Source organism: Crinia signifera, chromosome 6, assembly GCF_055691185.1.
Source record: "Crinia signifera chromosome 6, ASM5569118v1, whole genome shotgun sequence".
In the NCBI taxonomy this organism is placed as follows: Eukaryota; Metazoa; Chordata; class Amphibia; order Anura; family Myobatrachidae; genus Crinia; species Crinia signifera.
Genome location: NC_139222.1, coordinates 27,144,766 through 27,162,488, shown reverse-complemented (window position 1 = coordinate 27,162,488; position 17,723 = coordinate 27,144,766). Strand labels below are relative to the sequence as shown.

The 17,723-nt window shown below is 47.7% G+C and overlaps 1 protein-coding gene across 1 annotated transcript in view; it reads left to right on the top strand.

Annotated features, from left to right (window-relative positions):
* Positions 1-17,723, top strand: part of LOC146009555 (uncharacterized) — a 122,729-nt gene that overhangs the window by 86,531 nt on the left and 18,475 nt on the right. Inside the window, 5 exon segments of the mRNA XM_083150001.1 lie at positions 8,691-8,852; positions 12,185-12,263; positions 12,382-12,479; positions 12,646-12,799; positions 13,965-15,130. Of these exon segments, the coding sequence (XP_083006127.1) occupies positions 8,691-8,852; positions 12,185-12,263; positions 12,382-12,479; positions 12,646-12,799; positions 13,965-15,130 (1,659 nt within the window).

Sequence of the window (17,723 nt, the reverse complement as noted above, 5' to 3'; positions counted from 1 at the left end):
TCTCTACGTGTGTATGCCCCTTTATATTGTGGGGTCAGAATAAATCTGCCCTCCTGGATATTGGGAGGGAGAACATTAACCTGGCAAGCCGAGGAGCAGCCAACAATACAGCATTGCTAATAAGTAATAACTGCAGGCAATGTATATCAGAAGCAACGTCAATCAGGCGTCCCGCTTTCCAAGGCATCCCCTTGATATTTAAGATTGGGGTAGATCTTACCAGTCTCTCTATCCAACACCTTTTCACATGCCCCTGTATGCTGTTGAACCAGACACCTTATTTACCCAAGGGATGGGGGTACACACCTCTCAGCGGGAGACTGCTCAGCGTTAGCTGCTATTGCCGCCGCAAGCTCCGATGTCCCTGTATCTCAAACGCCAGCTCCAGATCCCATGCTGAGGGGACCCCCCCTCTCCGATTTCCTGCTCTGAGTCGCTCACCCCCCCAACTGCCGTGTGCTGCGTTCCACTGGCTGTCCGTGCCTTGCTGTAGCCACGCTGAGACACCAGTCACAGACCAGATCTGCGTCCCGGAATCCTGGGGAAGCAGCTTCACCCTCTCTCCACATGCAGACAGATCTCCTGCACACACACGCCGGAGAGTCCAAGAGCTCCCCCCGCCCTACAACTGCACCTCCATGATCACGCCCCCTCTCGCTGCCCAGATCTGAGGAATAGAAATGGGCTACAGCAGGGGCTCAGGGTTCTTCTCTTGGATTGTGTGCATGGTACCTGGCCTTGCAAGGCAGGACCAGAGTGGAGTGAGCTGTGGTACCACTAGCACCAGCAGCAGAGACACAGCCAGGACTAGACACAGCTGCCATAGGTGCATGGTTAGTGTTCAACTTCTAACCGGAACTGGGTGACTTTCCGGTGTACCCTACTCACAGGAGTAGTGGACTCACTCAGGCCGAGATCAGTAAGACAGATATTATCGCCCTTTCCAGCATCCGGCAGGAGGATCCCAGCACTCATACTCCAGGAGGTGATTACTGACTGTAATCCTTACTGTGTGAGTGCCGGACCCACACAGACACCGGGACGCCACGCAGTGCTGTAACCGCGGCCTTTCTCATGGCGGTGATGAGCGATAGGCGGAAATAAAGCACATATGACCCGATGTTTTCACAATCAATAATATTGTGACAGCTGTGTATAAGAGTAATGTAAATACCAAGCAGCGTGGATTTACTTACAGATAGTATACACCAAGGTATATTACCATCACTGAGTATTGGGGGGGTCGGTGAAAGCCCCAGTGCTATAGTCCCTTATATTACATGTAGAACCCACACGGTTTTGAATTTATAGTTATTGCAGTTTGGAATCTTGTGGTAAAACTGCAGAGAATCAGCCGCTGCTCAATAAATCTGTCCCACAGTATAATAGCATGTGATAATGTTATTACCCCCACAGACATACACATTCCAAAGTAACACTGCATCCGGAAAGTATTCAGAGTGCTTCACTTTTTCCACATCTTGTTATGTTCCAGCCATATTCCAAAATGGAATGAATTAAATTTTACCCTCAAAATTTACATGCACTACCCCATAATGGCAACATGAAAAGGTTTATGGAGATTTTTGTTAAAAAAAAAAAGTAAGAAATCACATGTACATAAGTATTCACAGCCTTTGCCATGAAGCTCAAGATTAATCTCAGGTGCATCCTGTTTCCACCGATCATCCTTGAGATGTTCCTACAGCTTAATTGGAGTCCACTTGTGGTAAATTCAGGTGATTGGACAGGACTTGGAAAGGCGCACACCTGTCTATATAAGGTCCCACACTACACAGTGCACGTCTGAGCACAACCAAGCATGAAGTCAAAGGAATTGTCTGTAGACCTCTGAGGCAGGATTGTGACGAGGCACAAATCTGGGGAAGGGAACTGAAAATATCTGCTGCTTTGAAGGTCCCAATGAGCACAGTGGCCTCCATTATCCATAAATGGAAGATCGAAACACCAGGACTCTTCCCAGAGCTGGCTGGTCGTGTAAACTGAGCATTCGGGGGAGAAGGGCTCAAGTTAGGGAGGTGACCAAGAGAGAAGAACCTGCCAGAAGGACAACCATCTCTGCAGCAATCAGGCCTGTATGGTAGAGTGGCCAGACAGAAGCCACTCCTTAGTAAAAAGCACATGGCAACCCATCTGGAGATTTCCATGAATAGGATAGAAGGAAAGATGAATGCAGCGATGTACGGAGATATCCTGGATGAAAACCTTCTCCAGAGCGCTCTTGACCTCAGACTAGGGCAATGGTTCTTTCAGCAGGACAACGGCCCTAAGCACACAGCCAAGATATCAAAGGAGTTGCTTCAGGACACCTCTGTGAATGTTCCTGAGTGACTTGAATTTGAATTTAACATCTCTGTAGAGATCTGAAAATGGCTGTGCACCGACCCTTCCCATCCAACCTGATGGAGCTTGGGAGGTGCTGCAAAGAGCAATGGGCAAAACTGCCCAAAGAAAGGTGCCAAGCTTGTGGCATCATATTCAAAAAGACGTGAGGCTGTAATTGCTGTCAAAGGTGCGGAGTGAAGGCTGTGAATACTTATGTACATGTGATTTCTTAGGTTTTTATATTAAATAAATTATCAAAAATCTCCAATAATGTTATAATTTTGTTTGTAGAATCTTGAAAGGAAACAATTAATTTATTCCATTTTGAAATACGGCTGTAACATAACAAAATGTGGAAAAAGTGAAGCGCTGTGAATACTTTCCAGATGCACTGTATAATCCCTACATTGGGCTGTGATAGAATCGCCAATCCTCGCTGTCCGCCGGAAGGGGGGGGGGGGCTTGCATGCCTCGTTCCAAATGAGCTCTCTGACATTTATGCTGATGTTACAGTTCTATTGCTGCTGTGATTTATTCAAAGAGATAGAAAAAGGATGCCAGGCGCAATCAATTAGCAGCTGTTCCAATTGGGTTGTGTTAATCCCCTTTATACGAGTATATGGGTAAAAGAAAAAATGTGAGGAACAGCGCTTCTGCTTTACTATGGTATGAATACACTGTACCCGGCTAGGTAATAAGAACGAGTAATTTGAATGATTAGCTCAACATTAAAATATTGCATGCATAAGTTAAAAAAGGAGCCACAAAGAGTCTAGTGCGTCTCAATAGTGTATATACTGCCCCTCCAATAAATCAATCAAGGGTGTAGATAACCTGTATATAATCCCGGGCGATTGTCCAGCACGTAGGAATTAGTCCAGGCAGATTTTGTATCCGTAATTGAAAAAAACTCGAAGATATTTGAGCAAGGGGTCCACAAGCTGTAGAAAGTGGAAGCCAATCCCTCGCCGAGTTGACCAACGGTACCTGGAAGTGTTCCTTTGATTATGCCGGTCCGGGTAAGAGGTGATAGTCAGGAGTGCAGTTTTAGTCCCAATTGAATAGGCTTGAAATAAAACAATAGTATTCTCAACGCGTTTCAACGTGGAAGCACCCACGTCTTCATCAGGAAGAATGAATGAATCACTAGTGTCCTGGGGATAATATATATACGCCTCAGTTAATTATACAAACACTTACAGGTGTACCTAGCCGTGTACAGTTTCACTCAATAGTGAACAAAATAATAGCACAGAAGACATATACACATTGATCCCATTTCCAATTACAAATCTTGTTAGAAATTAAGATTTTGATAAAGGATCATAAATAAATAAATATTAAACTTTTGTATATAACATCAGTGATGGTCCGGTCACATGACCCATATGGATCACGTGACCGTCCGGTCTTTTAGGAATCAAGGACAGCTGTTAAAATAATCAGTAAGACATACCCTTCAGGGCGATCACACTCTAATTGTCCTATTTCAACAGAGGATCTAGTTTCTGGATATAAGGCGCCTGTCTCCATCTGCCCCGCCAGTCCCCATCCCTGCCTGCGGCGAAAGTGAGCCGCATTGGTTGGCGGAAACTACACAAGTACCCAACAATCTAAACCGACCAATTTTTTGGGCAGAAATCCGGGATGCTACCATTGCATGGGATGCGCAACGTGTAGCCATCTTGACGTTGGTCAACAATTTGCTCATCCTAGATCAGGTAAAAGGTTCCACATTATATATGTCCTGAGTTGTATGTCCCGTTTTGTCATCTACATGATTACATGCCGGTGCAGTCTTATTTACGTGGGCAAAACTATTTGTACTTTTAGGGAACGGGCTGGGCAACATCGCTCAGGGGTCAGGTTGGCACTAAATGGAAAAGAAGTAGACCAGCCGGTTGCTCGGCACTTTGTCGAAGCAAAACATTCACTTGCGACACTTAGGTACAAGTTAATTGATCACGTTCCGGCCTCTAAGCGAGGGGGTGATAGAGAAAAAGTTTTACAACTAGAAACGTTCTGGATTCACAAATTGAACTCAGTGGCACCATTGAGTCTCAATGAATCCATCTCCTTTGCATGTTTTTCTTGAATTGCTTGATTTCTTCTTCTCCCCTGGATTGAATACATGCTGCATCATGTACTCTCCGAGTCAGGTCATGGGCACCGCAACAGCATCCCTTTAATAGTAAATTTAGGTGTAATGGCCATTTAAATTATTAGGCATGAAAATTTTTGCCTTTATCCATTTATGCTGAGGTTCTCCATCAAAAAGTTTGTGGAAAACACATTTACACATTAAATAGGGACAACTGCAGTCTATGTGCCTGACAGCGGTAGCTACATGATGAAAAATATACGAGATACTTTACCCCTCAGATGTTTCTATCATTTGTTCCACAATCCAATTTGCTAATACGGGTTGAGTATCCTCTATCCGTGCATCCCCTATCCAAATTATTCCAAATACCGTGGTTTTTGGAATCATTCTAATTTTTTTTTTAACCCCCCTAACCCTCTTTTCATACTTACCAAGTCCCAGGGCGTCCACAGCAGGCCTCCGGCATCTTCTCCAGGGTCTCCAGCGGTCCCAGGAATGCATTGCGTGAGCGCGTGCCGGTGACGGCACCGGTGCGCGCGCACACTCGCGCAATGCATTCCTGGAACCGCTGGAGACCAGGAGAAGATGCCAGAGGCCTGCTGTGGACGCCCGGGGACTGCGCGGACGCCGAGGGACCACCGGACACCATCAGGGGACAGGTAAGTATGGCTACAAAAAATTATTCCAAAAAACGGAAAATTCCCCTATCCGGAATGCTCGTGGTCCCAAGCATTTCGGATAGGGAATACTCAACCTGTATGTGTCTATATTGCATTTAATTCTGTGTCTGAGTGTCTTAGTAATTTTCAGACCAATACACAGATGTTTGGTTTTGCACATTTTTTTGTTCTTATCATGCTCTGAAATTCCCTACACGGACCAGCTGGGATTGCTCTCAAGTTGTCAATTAATTATAATGGAATGGTCACAGACATGCGCAATAAGGCACAGCTTTTGCTGCCGGACACTGAGCAGATACGGAGGTTTTTGTCCTCCGGTGTATGCTGTATGACGTAATACGCTGACCGCGGCAATGCCCGCCCAGCCCCAGGGGAGGGACACCGCACGCCATTGCACTTGGCTGTTCTTATAAGGTTAGGATGTCTGTATTTTCACTTGTGTTCTTGATAAAAATCCAGTGTGATTGTGATTGAAACGTTGAATGCGAACAGACCTTTGTGCAGGTGTCTTATTCTAAGTGCCGCCCGAACGCTTGGATATTGGAGGTGGAGTAGGAACTTTTGCCTGGGAGGGCACCAGGGTCAATTTTTGTGGAGTTGTGTCGAAGTGCCGCCCGAACGACACACACACACATATAGTAAGGTGACCAACTTTATTACAATGAAAAGGAGGACACAAATTGAAGAAAAAAATATGAATAAAAGAAACCTAAATAGAGTAGCAGGGTGGGCGGGGGTGGAACTAGCGGGCCCCAGCAACCCATACCTCCCAACTTCTAATCCATGGCAAAATGGACAAAAACATGCTCCATAGGCACGTGCCTGAAATTTGGGGCATGGCCTGGCGGCAAGGGGGCATGGCCTACAAACCCAGTCAGTTGAAAATAAAAGCCGGTACTTGTTTCCTAGCACAGCACCCATCACATGCCATAAGGTATGCGATGCGATATTCGGGAAAATTACCCTGAATGTAAATTAAATATCGCATGCCAGCAAATGGCATGGTATGCAATGCGATTTTGAATTGTACAACCCTGATGGGTGCTTACAATGTTAAATGCACCCCCCATTGTCCACGCCAGCCCCACTATCAACGCCAACCCGAAGCGTGGCGAGTGCAGAGAGCCCGCGAGGGGCGGCGGTACGCATCCTCCGACCTTTTCATACCCCCACTATCCACGTCGGCATGGAGTTGATTTTAGACAGCGTGGCGAGCGCACGAGGAATACATGTAAACTAAACCGCGTGCGCTCGCCACGCTTCGGGCTCGGTGGCTCGCCACACTATCTGAAGTCAACTCCATGCCGATGTGGATAGTGGGGTTATGAAAAAGTCGGCGGACGCGTACCGCCGGCCCTTGCGGGCTTGCTGCGCTCGCCACGCTTTGGGTTGGCGTTGATAGTGGGGGTGGCGTTGACAATGGAGGTGTATTTAACATTGTAAGCACCCATCAGGGTTGTACAATTAAAAATCGAATCGCATCGCATGCCGCTATATTGTATGCGATGCGATGCAATGTATAAGATGCAGTAAGATCAAAATCGTGGGCGCCGTGCTAGGAAACAAGTATATAATATATATAATGCCAAGCATATGATTATGCACTTTCTCCTGACTGACTGGGAAAGTGGGTAATTAGCGCTATTAGCAGTGGCGTAACTACTGACGGAGCAGGGGGTGCAGCTGTAATGGGGCCCAAGCAGTTTCTAGGGCCCGCAGCTCCCCCTGTACCCAGTCCTGACTGCACCATAGCTTAGTGGCATTCAGCGCTCCCTGCTCCACCTTGCAACAGCCCCTCACCTTGGCCCGGCCACTGCAAGCTGCAGCACATCCACTGAGGATGAAGCTGCGGTCCCTCAACCCTCCTGGCCGGCTTCCAGCAGTCCTGCGATTTGCGAAAATTTAGGGGATGTGACCTAATGCAGTGAAGTGCCCACCCCCATAAGAGGCCCCTTGGCTGTGCTCCCAACGACTGCTGAAATGAGGTATGGTCATCCCCACTCTCTTTCTGAAGCTGTCTAACTTCCCCCCTCTCTTTTTCAAATGCTGTCCCATCCCCCTCTATCTGACGCTGTCTCCTACCCCTCTCTGGTGCAGTCTCATATCCCTCTCTGATGCTGTCTACTACTCCTCTATGACTGTCTCCCCCCTCTCTGACGCTGTCATCCCCCCTCTCTCTGATGCCGTTTCCTCCCCCTCTTTCTCTGATGCAGTCTCCACCCCTTATTTTTCTGATGCTGTCTCCTCCACCTTTTTCTCTGACGCTGTCTCCTGCCCCTCTTTCTCTGACCTCATCTCCATTCACCTCTTTCTGACGATATCTCTGCCTCTCTCTCTGACGCAGTCTCCTTTCCCCTCTCTCTCTCTCTAACATCATCTCCTCCCCCTCTCGCTGATGCAGTCTCCTTTACCTCTGTTTGATGCCATCTCCTCCCCTTCTCTCTGACACTGTCTCCTTCCCCCTCTCTCTGACGCCTCTCTCTCTTGCTAGCCTAATGCTGGGTACACACTAAAGCAATTGTCGCGATACAGTGCATACATACAGACCAATACTGTTCACAATATCAGTCAGTGATGTCACCTGACCCTGCTCCGTACATGCAGCCTCTGACAATACTGTGACATTGCACATCTTTAACGATATTGACCGTACAACCTCAATAATATTCATGTGATATCGGTATTGTGCATAGCGTTACCGATAAATCAGCCAGTGTGTACCCAGCGTAGGGGAATTGTAGTGACAATGTGGGGGAAATTTACTGAGATGGGAGTTGTATTTCACATGGGGGGGACTTCTCAAGAGTTTGCTATGGGGCCCACAGCGTTCTAGTTATGCCCCTAGGTATTAGGGGGGCAGTTGACATTAGTTTTGCCTAGGATGCCAAGAAGCTGGCTCTGACACCTGGTATTATACTGCAGCCTGTGTGAGTAGAGCAGCAGCTCCCCTGTAAGTGCCCTTATGGCTCACACCCAGCAATCACTACTATGCTGTTACTAGCAGTATAATACCTGGGGTCACCTGGTGCCAGCTGCAGCACTCTCCCTCCTGCCTGCCATGCACACCAGGAAGGGACGTTTCCCTGGTAACACAGCTCCTCCCACTTTGCCCCACACAGGAAATACACTTTGGCTACAGCCGCGGGGGAGTCTGGGAGTGGGAGCTGAGTACAAACCACAACAAAATGGCCGCCGCTATATGAGGACACTGGGACATCACAGCCGAAGCTGTAATTACCTTGTGTGAATCATGCATAGAGAGAGATTTCTGTGAGGCGAGGTCACCAGTAGCTAATAGATTCCATGCGATAACACCACCAGAAAGGTTCCATAATAATTGTCCCTTGTGAAAGGGAGCGGCGGACGTTTTCCCGAAGACCGATCCCTGCATTCAGTCAGTGACGTGGCGGCGCAGCATCTCGGCTCCCTGCTGATCTTACCTGAGGCCTCTCACTTCCAGCAGCCGCGGTGATTAAGTTACTGGGGACAGAGAGAAGACATTGCTGTATCTGGCAGCATGTGATGGTATTGTGCTGCCCTGGTGTTGTTATACAGGGTGAGAAGCCTGTGGTGTCCTGTTATACAAGGGGGAGCGGCCCACGGCATCCTGTTTATGCAGTTGGAGCGGCCTGTGGTGTGAGCGGCCTCTGGCGTCCTATTTATACAGGGGAAGCGGCCTGTGGCATCCAGTTACAAATGTTATACAGAGGGAGCAGCCTTTGGTATGGTGTTATTATTATATAGTTCAGCAGCTTCTGCCTTTTTTTAAAATTACCATTAGGGAGCAGCTTTTGTTGTCCTGTTACAAAACTTAAATTCATTTTATTTATTTTTTTCAGGGTTTTTAGTCTCTGATATCTTCTTAGTAGTAGTATGATGATTATACAGGGCGAGCAGCCTTTGGTGCCCCATTAAAATGACTTTGAGACAACCATGTACTACAATGGACGTTGTAGTGGTATACTATAGCGCTTATGAGTTTGAAGAAACTCAGGGAGCCCGAGGTGTGCTCCCACCACCACCAGTGCTGTGCCTAAACCATACCTCCCAACTGTCACGATTCCGTCGGGACAGTCCCGATTTTCGGGTACTGTCCCGACGTCCCACCCGCGGCAGGCATTGTCCCGCTGCGGGGGGTGGCAGTTGGGAGACCCCCCAATCTAGTAGAATAGACGCTGTGCGCATGCGCACAGCGTCTATTCTCGTATGAAAATGAGGTCGCGGCTAATTAGCATAAGCCGCGCCCTCATTTGCATACGCCCCGCCCCCTTTTCGGGGGCGGGGCGTATGCAGAAGTTGGGAGGTATGTAAAGTTGGGAGGTATGTAAACACGTGCAAAGGGGGCAGCGCTTATACTATACATGTACCCATTGTTCTCTGTATGATGTATATTTATATGTGGAAACATTAGAGGCTGCTCTTGTGCCTCTGTGTGGATTTCTCTTATGGTGGCCATACACTACTGGGATGTATCGCAGCAGTGTATGGCCCCCTCCGAACCACCTGGTACCTGCATACGATGCATCACATGCAGTCCTTTCACATGCGATGTATCCCATGCGACCCCATTCCCCACCACTGGGAGGTGGAACGAGTCGGCGAGTGGGCAGCAGGTCCGACCTCCTGCTCAGGTACGATGTGAATTGGACCCAAGGCGGACACATTCGATTTCTTGGCCCGCTTGCTTTTTTCTTTGTGGGTGTTTTACATTATACAGTAACACCAGGGGATGTGACCAGGGAGGTGACTGCTGGGAATGGGACATTAGACAGTAACACTGGGGATGTGACCGGAGAGGTGACTGCTGGGAAAGGGACATTATACAGTAACACTGGGGATGTGACCGGAGAGGTGACTGCTGGGAAAGGGACATTATACAGTAACACCGGGGGATATGACCGGAGAGGTGACTGCTGAGAATGGGGCATTATACAGTAACACTGGGGATGTGACCGGAGAGGTGACTGCTGGGAATGTGACATTATACAGTAACACCGGGGATGTGACCGGAGAGGTGACTGCTGGGAATGGGACATTATACAGTAACACCGGGGATGTGACCGGAGAGGTGACTGCTGGGAATGGGACATTATACAGTAACACCGTGGGATGTGACCGGAGAGGTGACTGCTGGGAATGAGACATTATACAGTATCACCGGGGGATGTGACCGGAGAGGTGACTGCTGGGAATGGGACAGTATACAGTAACATCGGGGAATGTGACCGGAGAGGTGACTGCTGGGAATGGGACATTATACAGTAACACCGGGGATGTGACCGGAGAGGGGACTGCTGGGAATGGGACATTATACAGTAATACTGGGGAATGTGACCGAAGAGGTGACTGCTGAGAATGGAACATTATACAGTAACACTGGGGATGTGGCCGGAGAGGTGACTGCTGGGAATGGGGCATTATACAGTAACACGGGGGGATGTGACCGGAGAGGTGACTGCTGAGAATGGGACATTATACAGTAACACCGGGGGATGTGACCGGAGAGGTGACTGCTGGGAATGGGACATTATACAGTAATACTGGGGAATGTGACCGGAGAGGTGACTGCTGAGAATGGAACATTATACAGTAACACTGGGGATATGACCGGAGAGGTGACTGCTGGGAATGGGGAATTATACAGTAACACTGGGGATGTGACCGGAGAGGTGACTGCTGGGAATGGGGCATTATACAGTAACATGGGGGGATGTGACCGGAGAGGTGACTGCTGAGAATTGGACATTATACAGTAACACCGGGGGATGTGACCGGAGAGGTGACTGCTGGGAATGGGACATTATACAGTAACACCAGGGGATGTGACCAGGGAGGTCACTGCTGGGAATGGGACATTATACAGTAACACCAGGGGATGTGACCAGGGAGGTCACTGCTGGGAATGGGACATTATACAGTAACACAGGGATGTGACCAGAGAGGTGACTGCTGGGAATGGGACATTATACAGTAACACCGGGGGATGTGACCAAAGAGGTGACTGCTGGGAATGGGACATTATAGAGTAACACAGGGATGTGACCGTAGAGGTGACTGCTGGGAATGGGACATTATACAGTAACACCGGGGGATGTGACCAAAGAGGTGACTGCTGGGAATGGGGCATTATACAGTAACACCGGGGGATGTGACCGGAGAGGTGACTGCTGGGAATGGGACATTATACAGTTACACTGGGGAATGTGACCGGAGAGGTGACTGCTGAGAATGGGACATTATACAGTAACACTGGGGATGTGACCAGGGAGGTGACTGCTGGGAATGGGACATTATACAGTAACACCAGGGGATGTGACCAGGGAGGTCACTGCAGGGAATGGGACATTATACAGTAACACTGAGGGATGTGACTGAAGAGGTGACTGCTGGAAATGGGACATTATACAGTAACACAGGGGGATGTGACCAGGGAGGTGACTGCTGGGAATGGGACATTATACAGTAAAACCGGGGGATGTGACCGGAGAGGTCACTGCTGGGAATGGGACATTATACAGTAACAGAGGGATGTGACCGGAGAGGTGACTGCTGGGAATAGGACATTATACAGTAACACCGGGGGATTTGACCAAAGAGGTGACTGCTGGGAATGGAGCATTATACAGTAACACCTAGGGGAATGTGACCGGAGAAGTGACTGCTGGGAATGGGGCATTATACAGTAATGCCAGGGGATGTGACCAAATAGGTGACTGCTAGGAATGGGACATTATATAGTAACACCTGGGGGATGTGACCGTAGAGGTGACTGCTGGGAATGGGACATTCTACAATAACACCGGGGGAGGTGGCCGGAGATGTGACTGCTGTGGATGGGACATTATACAGTAACACCGGGGGATGTGACTGAAGAGGTGACTGCTTGGAATGGGACAGTATACAGTAACACAGAGGGGTGTGACCGGAGAGGTGACCACTGGGAATGAGGCATTATACAGTAACACGAGGGGATGTGTCTGGGTGATGACTGTATCACTGTATGTGTCGGTTTTCTAGAAGGTGTCAGGATGTCACTGTCTGTCTCTCCATGCAGGAGGAGGATTATATAGAGGAACACAAGGGTCTGTGCAGGAATGTTATGATGGAGAATCACCGACCCCTCACATCACTGGGTAAGAGGAGACTTTATGTTATTGTACAGGGGAGAGCAGGTATGGGGGCCCCCAATATACACACTTCATTTGCTAATCCACATGTACAATATATTCAGTCACTGTGTGTCTCCTACAGATGGGCCCAGTAACAGAGATACACCAGAGAGATGTCCCAGTCTTCTGTATTCCCAGCACTATACAGAGGAGACTCACAGGACCCCACAGGAGGATCAGGTGGGTGGAAATTAGGGTCTTCCCAATATACCAAAGTGACTTCTCTATATAAATTGCAGCGTGTGCGTGTGTGTATATTATACACTAATATTTTACTATATACAATGATGTTCTGCTGTGTAATCTCACTAGCATCAGACATTACTAATGTGATATTTTTTTGTAGGTTCAATGTGAAGATATGTCTGATATTAAGGCAGAAGACACAGAGGAAGAAGAGTATGTGTCAGATAAGAAAGAAGATATAAAGACAGAAGACACACATATGAGGGGTGATCAGCAGTGTAAGAAGGAGGAAATCCCTACAGATATCAGCACAGGTGAGGATAAATCACTTATTATATACACACAGTATTTTTCTTGTGCTGTTAATACAGCTTTACAGCTATTTCATACATCAGGAGCCATCAGCCCCTATTATACTCCTGCTCTCCCCTCTCATCATGTCACTGTGTGTTACCAGCCCAGAGATCTGATCATTCTCCTCCCCACACTCTCTGGTGTATCTCATACATCAGGAGCCATCAGCCCCTATTATACTCCTGCTCTCCCCCTCACATCATGTCACTGTGTGTTACCAGCCCAGAGATCTGATCACTCTCTCCCCACACACTGGTGGAAAAGGATAATCATGATAATCAATACTTAAAAATATATTAATTAAAGTGAATGCTGTCTAACGAGATTATTAAAAGACCAGTTATGTGTTATTGCAGCTCCCAATAGGTATTCTGTATACCTTAGACAAAAATAAAATAACAATTAAGAGAGTGCTATAACAGAAGTATAGATTACTTTATTAGCATTAAAAAGTAGCAAGGGATGAGGCGGGGGGGGGAGTAGGTCTCTTTCTTCTTTACCAGTATTGGCAGGACTCCTGTTCACCGGTGCCGGGCTCCCCTACAAGTTCCCCTCTCCCCCTGCCTGATCCATTGTGACTAACGTCACAGCTGGGTGGGCACCTTTACATGCTCCCACCCATTTCAGCTGGCAATCACCGCCGGTTCCTGCAGCGGGTTATATGGGCGGACGGCAGATGGACCCAATTGTAGTCCATTCAGGCCCCCACATATTCCCATGGGGGACCGATGGTGGTGCCCTGCGCATAATCAGTTATGTGCAGGGCTTCTTTGGGACCAACCCCACCGACTTACCCTCTCAGCGTGGCACTCGAGCAGGAGGTGATGACCCACGGGAACACCCAGCGTTTCATGGGCATTCCTACTCCCACTCCGAGACTCGGTACAGACTTAACCAGAATCGGTGCCATAGCACAATGCACCAATATATCGGCCATCGGCTCTGTTGCACAGCTCACGTTGGTTACAGTCCTATTACTGGTGCCTAATGGCTGACGGACAAGCGATATATCGGCCAGTGTGTGCGCAGCATTAGACATGTTCAGTTTAAGTGATAAAACATCCATGAACATTTCCTTCTCAATGTAACCAATTCTGTCTGTTGTCATTCACCTGTTTCCTGTAGATGGGCGCACAAGCAGGAATACCTCGGAGGGAGATCTCATGGTGTCTCCAGAATATATACTAGAAGATAAGAACATCAGACAAGATTCTCCAGAAGATATCCCCATTATCCCCAATACACACCCAACATTTCCCAGTGCAGATATTTCATCTGGTCCCTTTAGTCATGAGGAACCTTCTACTGATCATTCAGACCTTACTACACACAGTACAGGTCATAAAGATGATACAGTATCATCCAGTTCTGAGTTTGGTGAGAGTTCTATACATCAGACAGATTCTGTTTCACATCCAAAAGATTACATAGTTAAGAAACCATTTTCATGCTCTGAATGTGGGAAGTGTTTTACACTTAAAACCAGTCTTGTTAAACATGAGAGAGTACATACAGGTGAGAAACCATTTTCATGTTCTGAGTGTGGGAAATGTTTTACTGAACAATCCAATCTTATTAAACATGAAAGAGTACATACAGGGGAGAAACCATTTTCATGTTCTGAATGTGGGAAATGTTTTACACTTAAATCCTCTCTTGTTAAACATGTGAGAGTACATACAGGTGAGAAACCATTTTCATGTTCTGAGTGTGGGAAATGTTTTACTGATAAATCCAATCGTGTTACTCATGAGAGAAGTCACACAGGTGAGAAACCATTTTCATGCTCTGACTGTGGGAAAAGTTTTGAAAGAAAATCAGTTCTTGTTATACATCTGAGAAGTCACACAGGTGAGAAACCATTGTCATGTTCTGAATGTGGGAAATGTTATAGCACTAAATCTAGTCTTATTAAACATGAGAGGGTACATACAGGTGAGAAACCATTTTCATGTTCTCAGTGTGGGAAATGTTTTACTGATCAATCCAATCTTATTAAACATGAAAGACTACATACAGGTGAGAAACCATTTTCATGTTCTGAATGTGGGAAATGTTTTACACTTAAATCCAGTCTTGTTAAACATGAGTGGGTACATACAGGTGAGAAACCATTTTCATGTTCTGAATGTGGGAAATGTTATAGGAATAAATCCAGTCTTGTTGTACATGAGAGGGTACATACAGGTGAGAAACCATTTTCATGCTCTGAGTGTGGGAAATGTTATAGGGATAAACCCAGTCTTGTTGTACATGAGAGAGTACATACAGGTGAGAAAACATTTCCATGCTGAATGTGGGAAATGTTTTACCAATAAATGCCATCTTGTTAGACATCAGAGAAACCTTTTCCATGCTTGCAGTGTGGGAAATGTTTTATAAATAAATGTATACTTTGTATATACCAGAAAATAACATTTTGATGAGCAGATCTACATTAAACATGAGCATTGATGTGAGGATACCCTTGTTGCCTGCACAGGGATCATCTCCCTGAAGCAATGCTGGCTCAAGGTCCCCCTAGAAACTGTGGGAGCTACCTGAGGGTTCTTAAATGTAAGCTCAGCAGAAACTGTCCTGGCTGATGTTCCTCCACATTCAACCCCCTCCCCCCTCTCTAGAGCTGCTGACTAAAGGTCCATACACACTGGGTGATTATGCTTAGCGTGTATGGGACAGCAATGATCGCTATCATTGCAGGGGGGGAAGCTGCTTAGTGCATACACATTGAGCGGCTTTCCCCCTGACCGGCGCCGTCAGAGGGGGGAGGACGGCTTTGCATAGCGCAGCGCTATGCAAATCCGTCCTCACAGCCGCTCATCTGCTGGTAATACCAGCAGATGAGTGGCTTTCCTGGCGATGATGCGGGAGTGCGCAGCAGCGCTCATCATCGGGCCATACACACTGGGCGGCTTTGAGCTGAAAGTCGCTCTGTGTGTGTGGGTACAAACATCCGCCCAATCACTGCCCAGATCTCTTTTTTGTTATTCAGTATTTATTTTCTTATTATTACAATATGCATATGATACAGATATAAGATGTTACATCCTATCCTTTCCCCTACCTTATATCTGTGCAGTGTATATGTGCTTTATGTCTGACAAGCGATGCCATTATACCGATTATACTAAACTTACATTGTGCCTCATCTATCTCACCTTCTGTATACTGCCATTTATAATAAAGCTATTCCTGTGTTTGGTCCTGTGTAATAGTGTGGATTTGTATAATGTATATGCATTGTTGTGTATACTGTATAAGCCTCATAGAATTCTGACAGCGTCCATCTCTCCCACGTTTGATGACACTTTCTTACATTATTACTTTTGGTGTATGTGTACTTCTCATTATCTACTGTATGGTTTACCAGATGGATCCAGTGGTATAAATCCGGTGCTTCATGCGCCTCCATTTCCCTGCTATTATTACTTATGCCAGAGCAGCTAGGTTCTCCACCGGCGGTATAAACGGGTCATTGCCCTTACCTGTGGGTTTATGCCCAAAATACATAGTTACATCCAGATATTGTACCGGTAGTCCCACCTTGACCATTATAATTTGGACTTTCTCCCCAAATCTTCTTCCCCTGTGACACTGCCAAATCCTATGCATACATGTACCCTGCTGTATACTGCATTTTGGGCATAAATCTTTTCTTCCTAGGATTCCATGGTTCCCACAGGGTGACATCGAGGTTGTAGGCCGATCCAGAGGACTGTGGCGCCAATCAGCGAAGCTTTGAAAGTTTCCCAGGATGCCTGGCCCCTCTCCCCTATAACCCCGCCTCCATGCTCAGCTCCTCCGTTTGTGTTGGTGCCAGCAGGAAGCTGGAGCACCATTTAATTCAGCTGGGATTACCTCATATAAGTAATCCCAAAGAAGCTTTTATTTTTATTGCTCATTCTTATTTTTACACTGAGCCGCATGATGTGGCTGGGCTGCCTCAGCTGTCAAACACCTGCCGGTGCTGCGGCAGCTCCTAGCACCGCCGGACACTTCTCTCCTAGACGGTGTGGCCGGAGCAGGTAAGGCTCTCTGAGAGCGCATACCGCTGTCATGCTGCACGCCGGGGGAGACAGGCCGCAGCAGCTGGGGTGGATGCTGCTTGTGGCAGGGACTCCACTAGACTACCGGGGCCAGAGTGCAGGCTGGATATATTTACCCATTGCAGGGCTCACTATCCGCAGGTGGGGGAAGACCAGCATGGGGGGGGGGGGGTGCCTAGCCTGCAGCTCCTCCCCCAGCTTTGGGTGCCAATCTGCCGCCCAGGAAGTTGCTTTCTCTTTTCCTGCTCTCCCAAGAGTCCGGCAGCCATCTTTAGCATCACACCCAGAGCCTCCTAGAGCGCGGGTACAGTCTCCCCTGTGAAACCGTTAACACGCTGTAGCGCTTTCACAGATACCTACATCCCACTTACTCCATAGGGTACAGTGGTTGGTTGGGGTGCAGTGGCATTAATTTGCCTCAGCCAACTGCTGGTTGTGTTGTGTATGTGACTTAGTGCTAGTCTAACTTTTCTCCTGTCAGTTCTTTATTGCTGTCCGTAATATTTTTATATCTTCCGCCTCATTACCATGAGAACGCCCAGCGTTGTCATGGGAACGCCCATGGAACGCTGGGCGTTCCAATATGGTAATGGAGCAGCCCGGCGCCCCCCCCCCACCCTTTTCCGCCCCCTCACGCCGTCATGAGTGCGTGAACCCGCGAACCGAAAGTTCGTCGCGGGTGCACGCGCTCTACGTCTGCACATGTGCACAAACGCACCTGCGCATGTGTAGACGCGCAACATCGGTCCTGGAGGACCGAAGGAACTTGAATAACCCCCAGGGTCTCCCAAGCTCCGTTCATGCAGGGCTTGTTCTTGGACCCGTCTCTGGTGTTTGC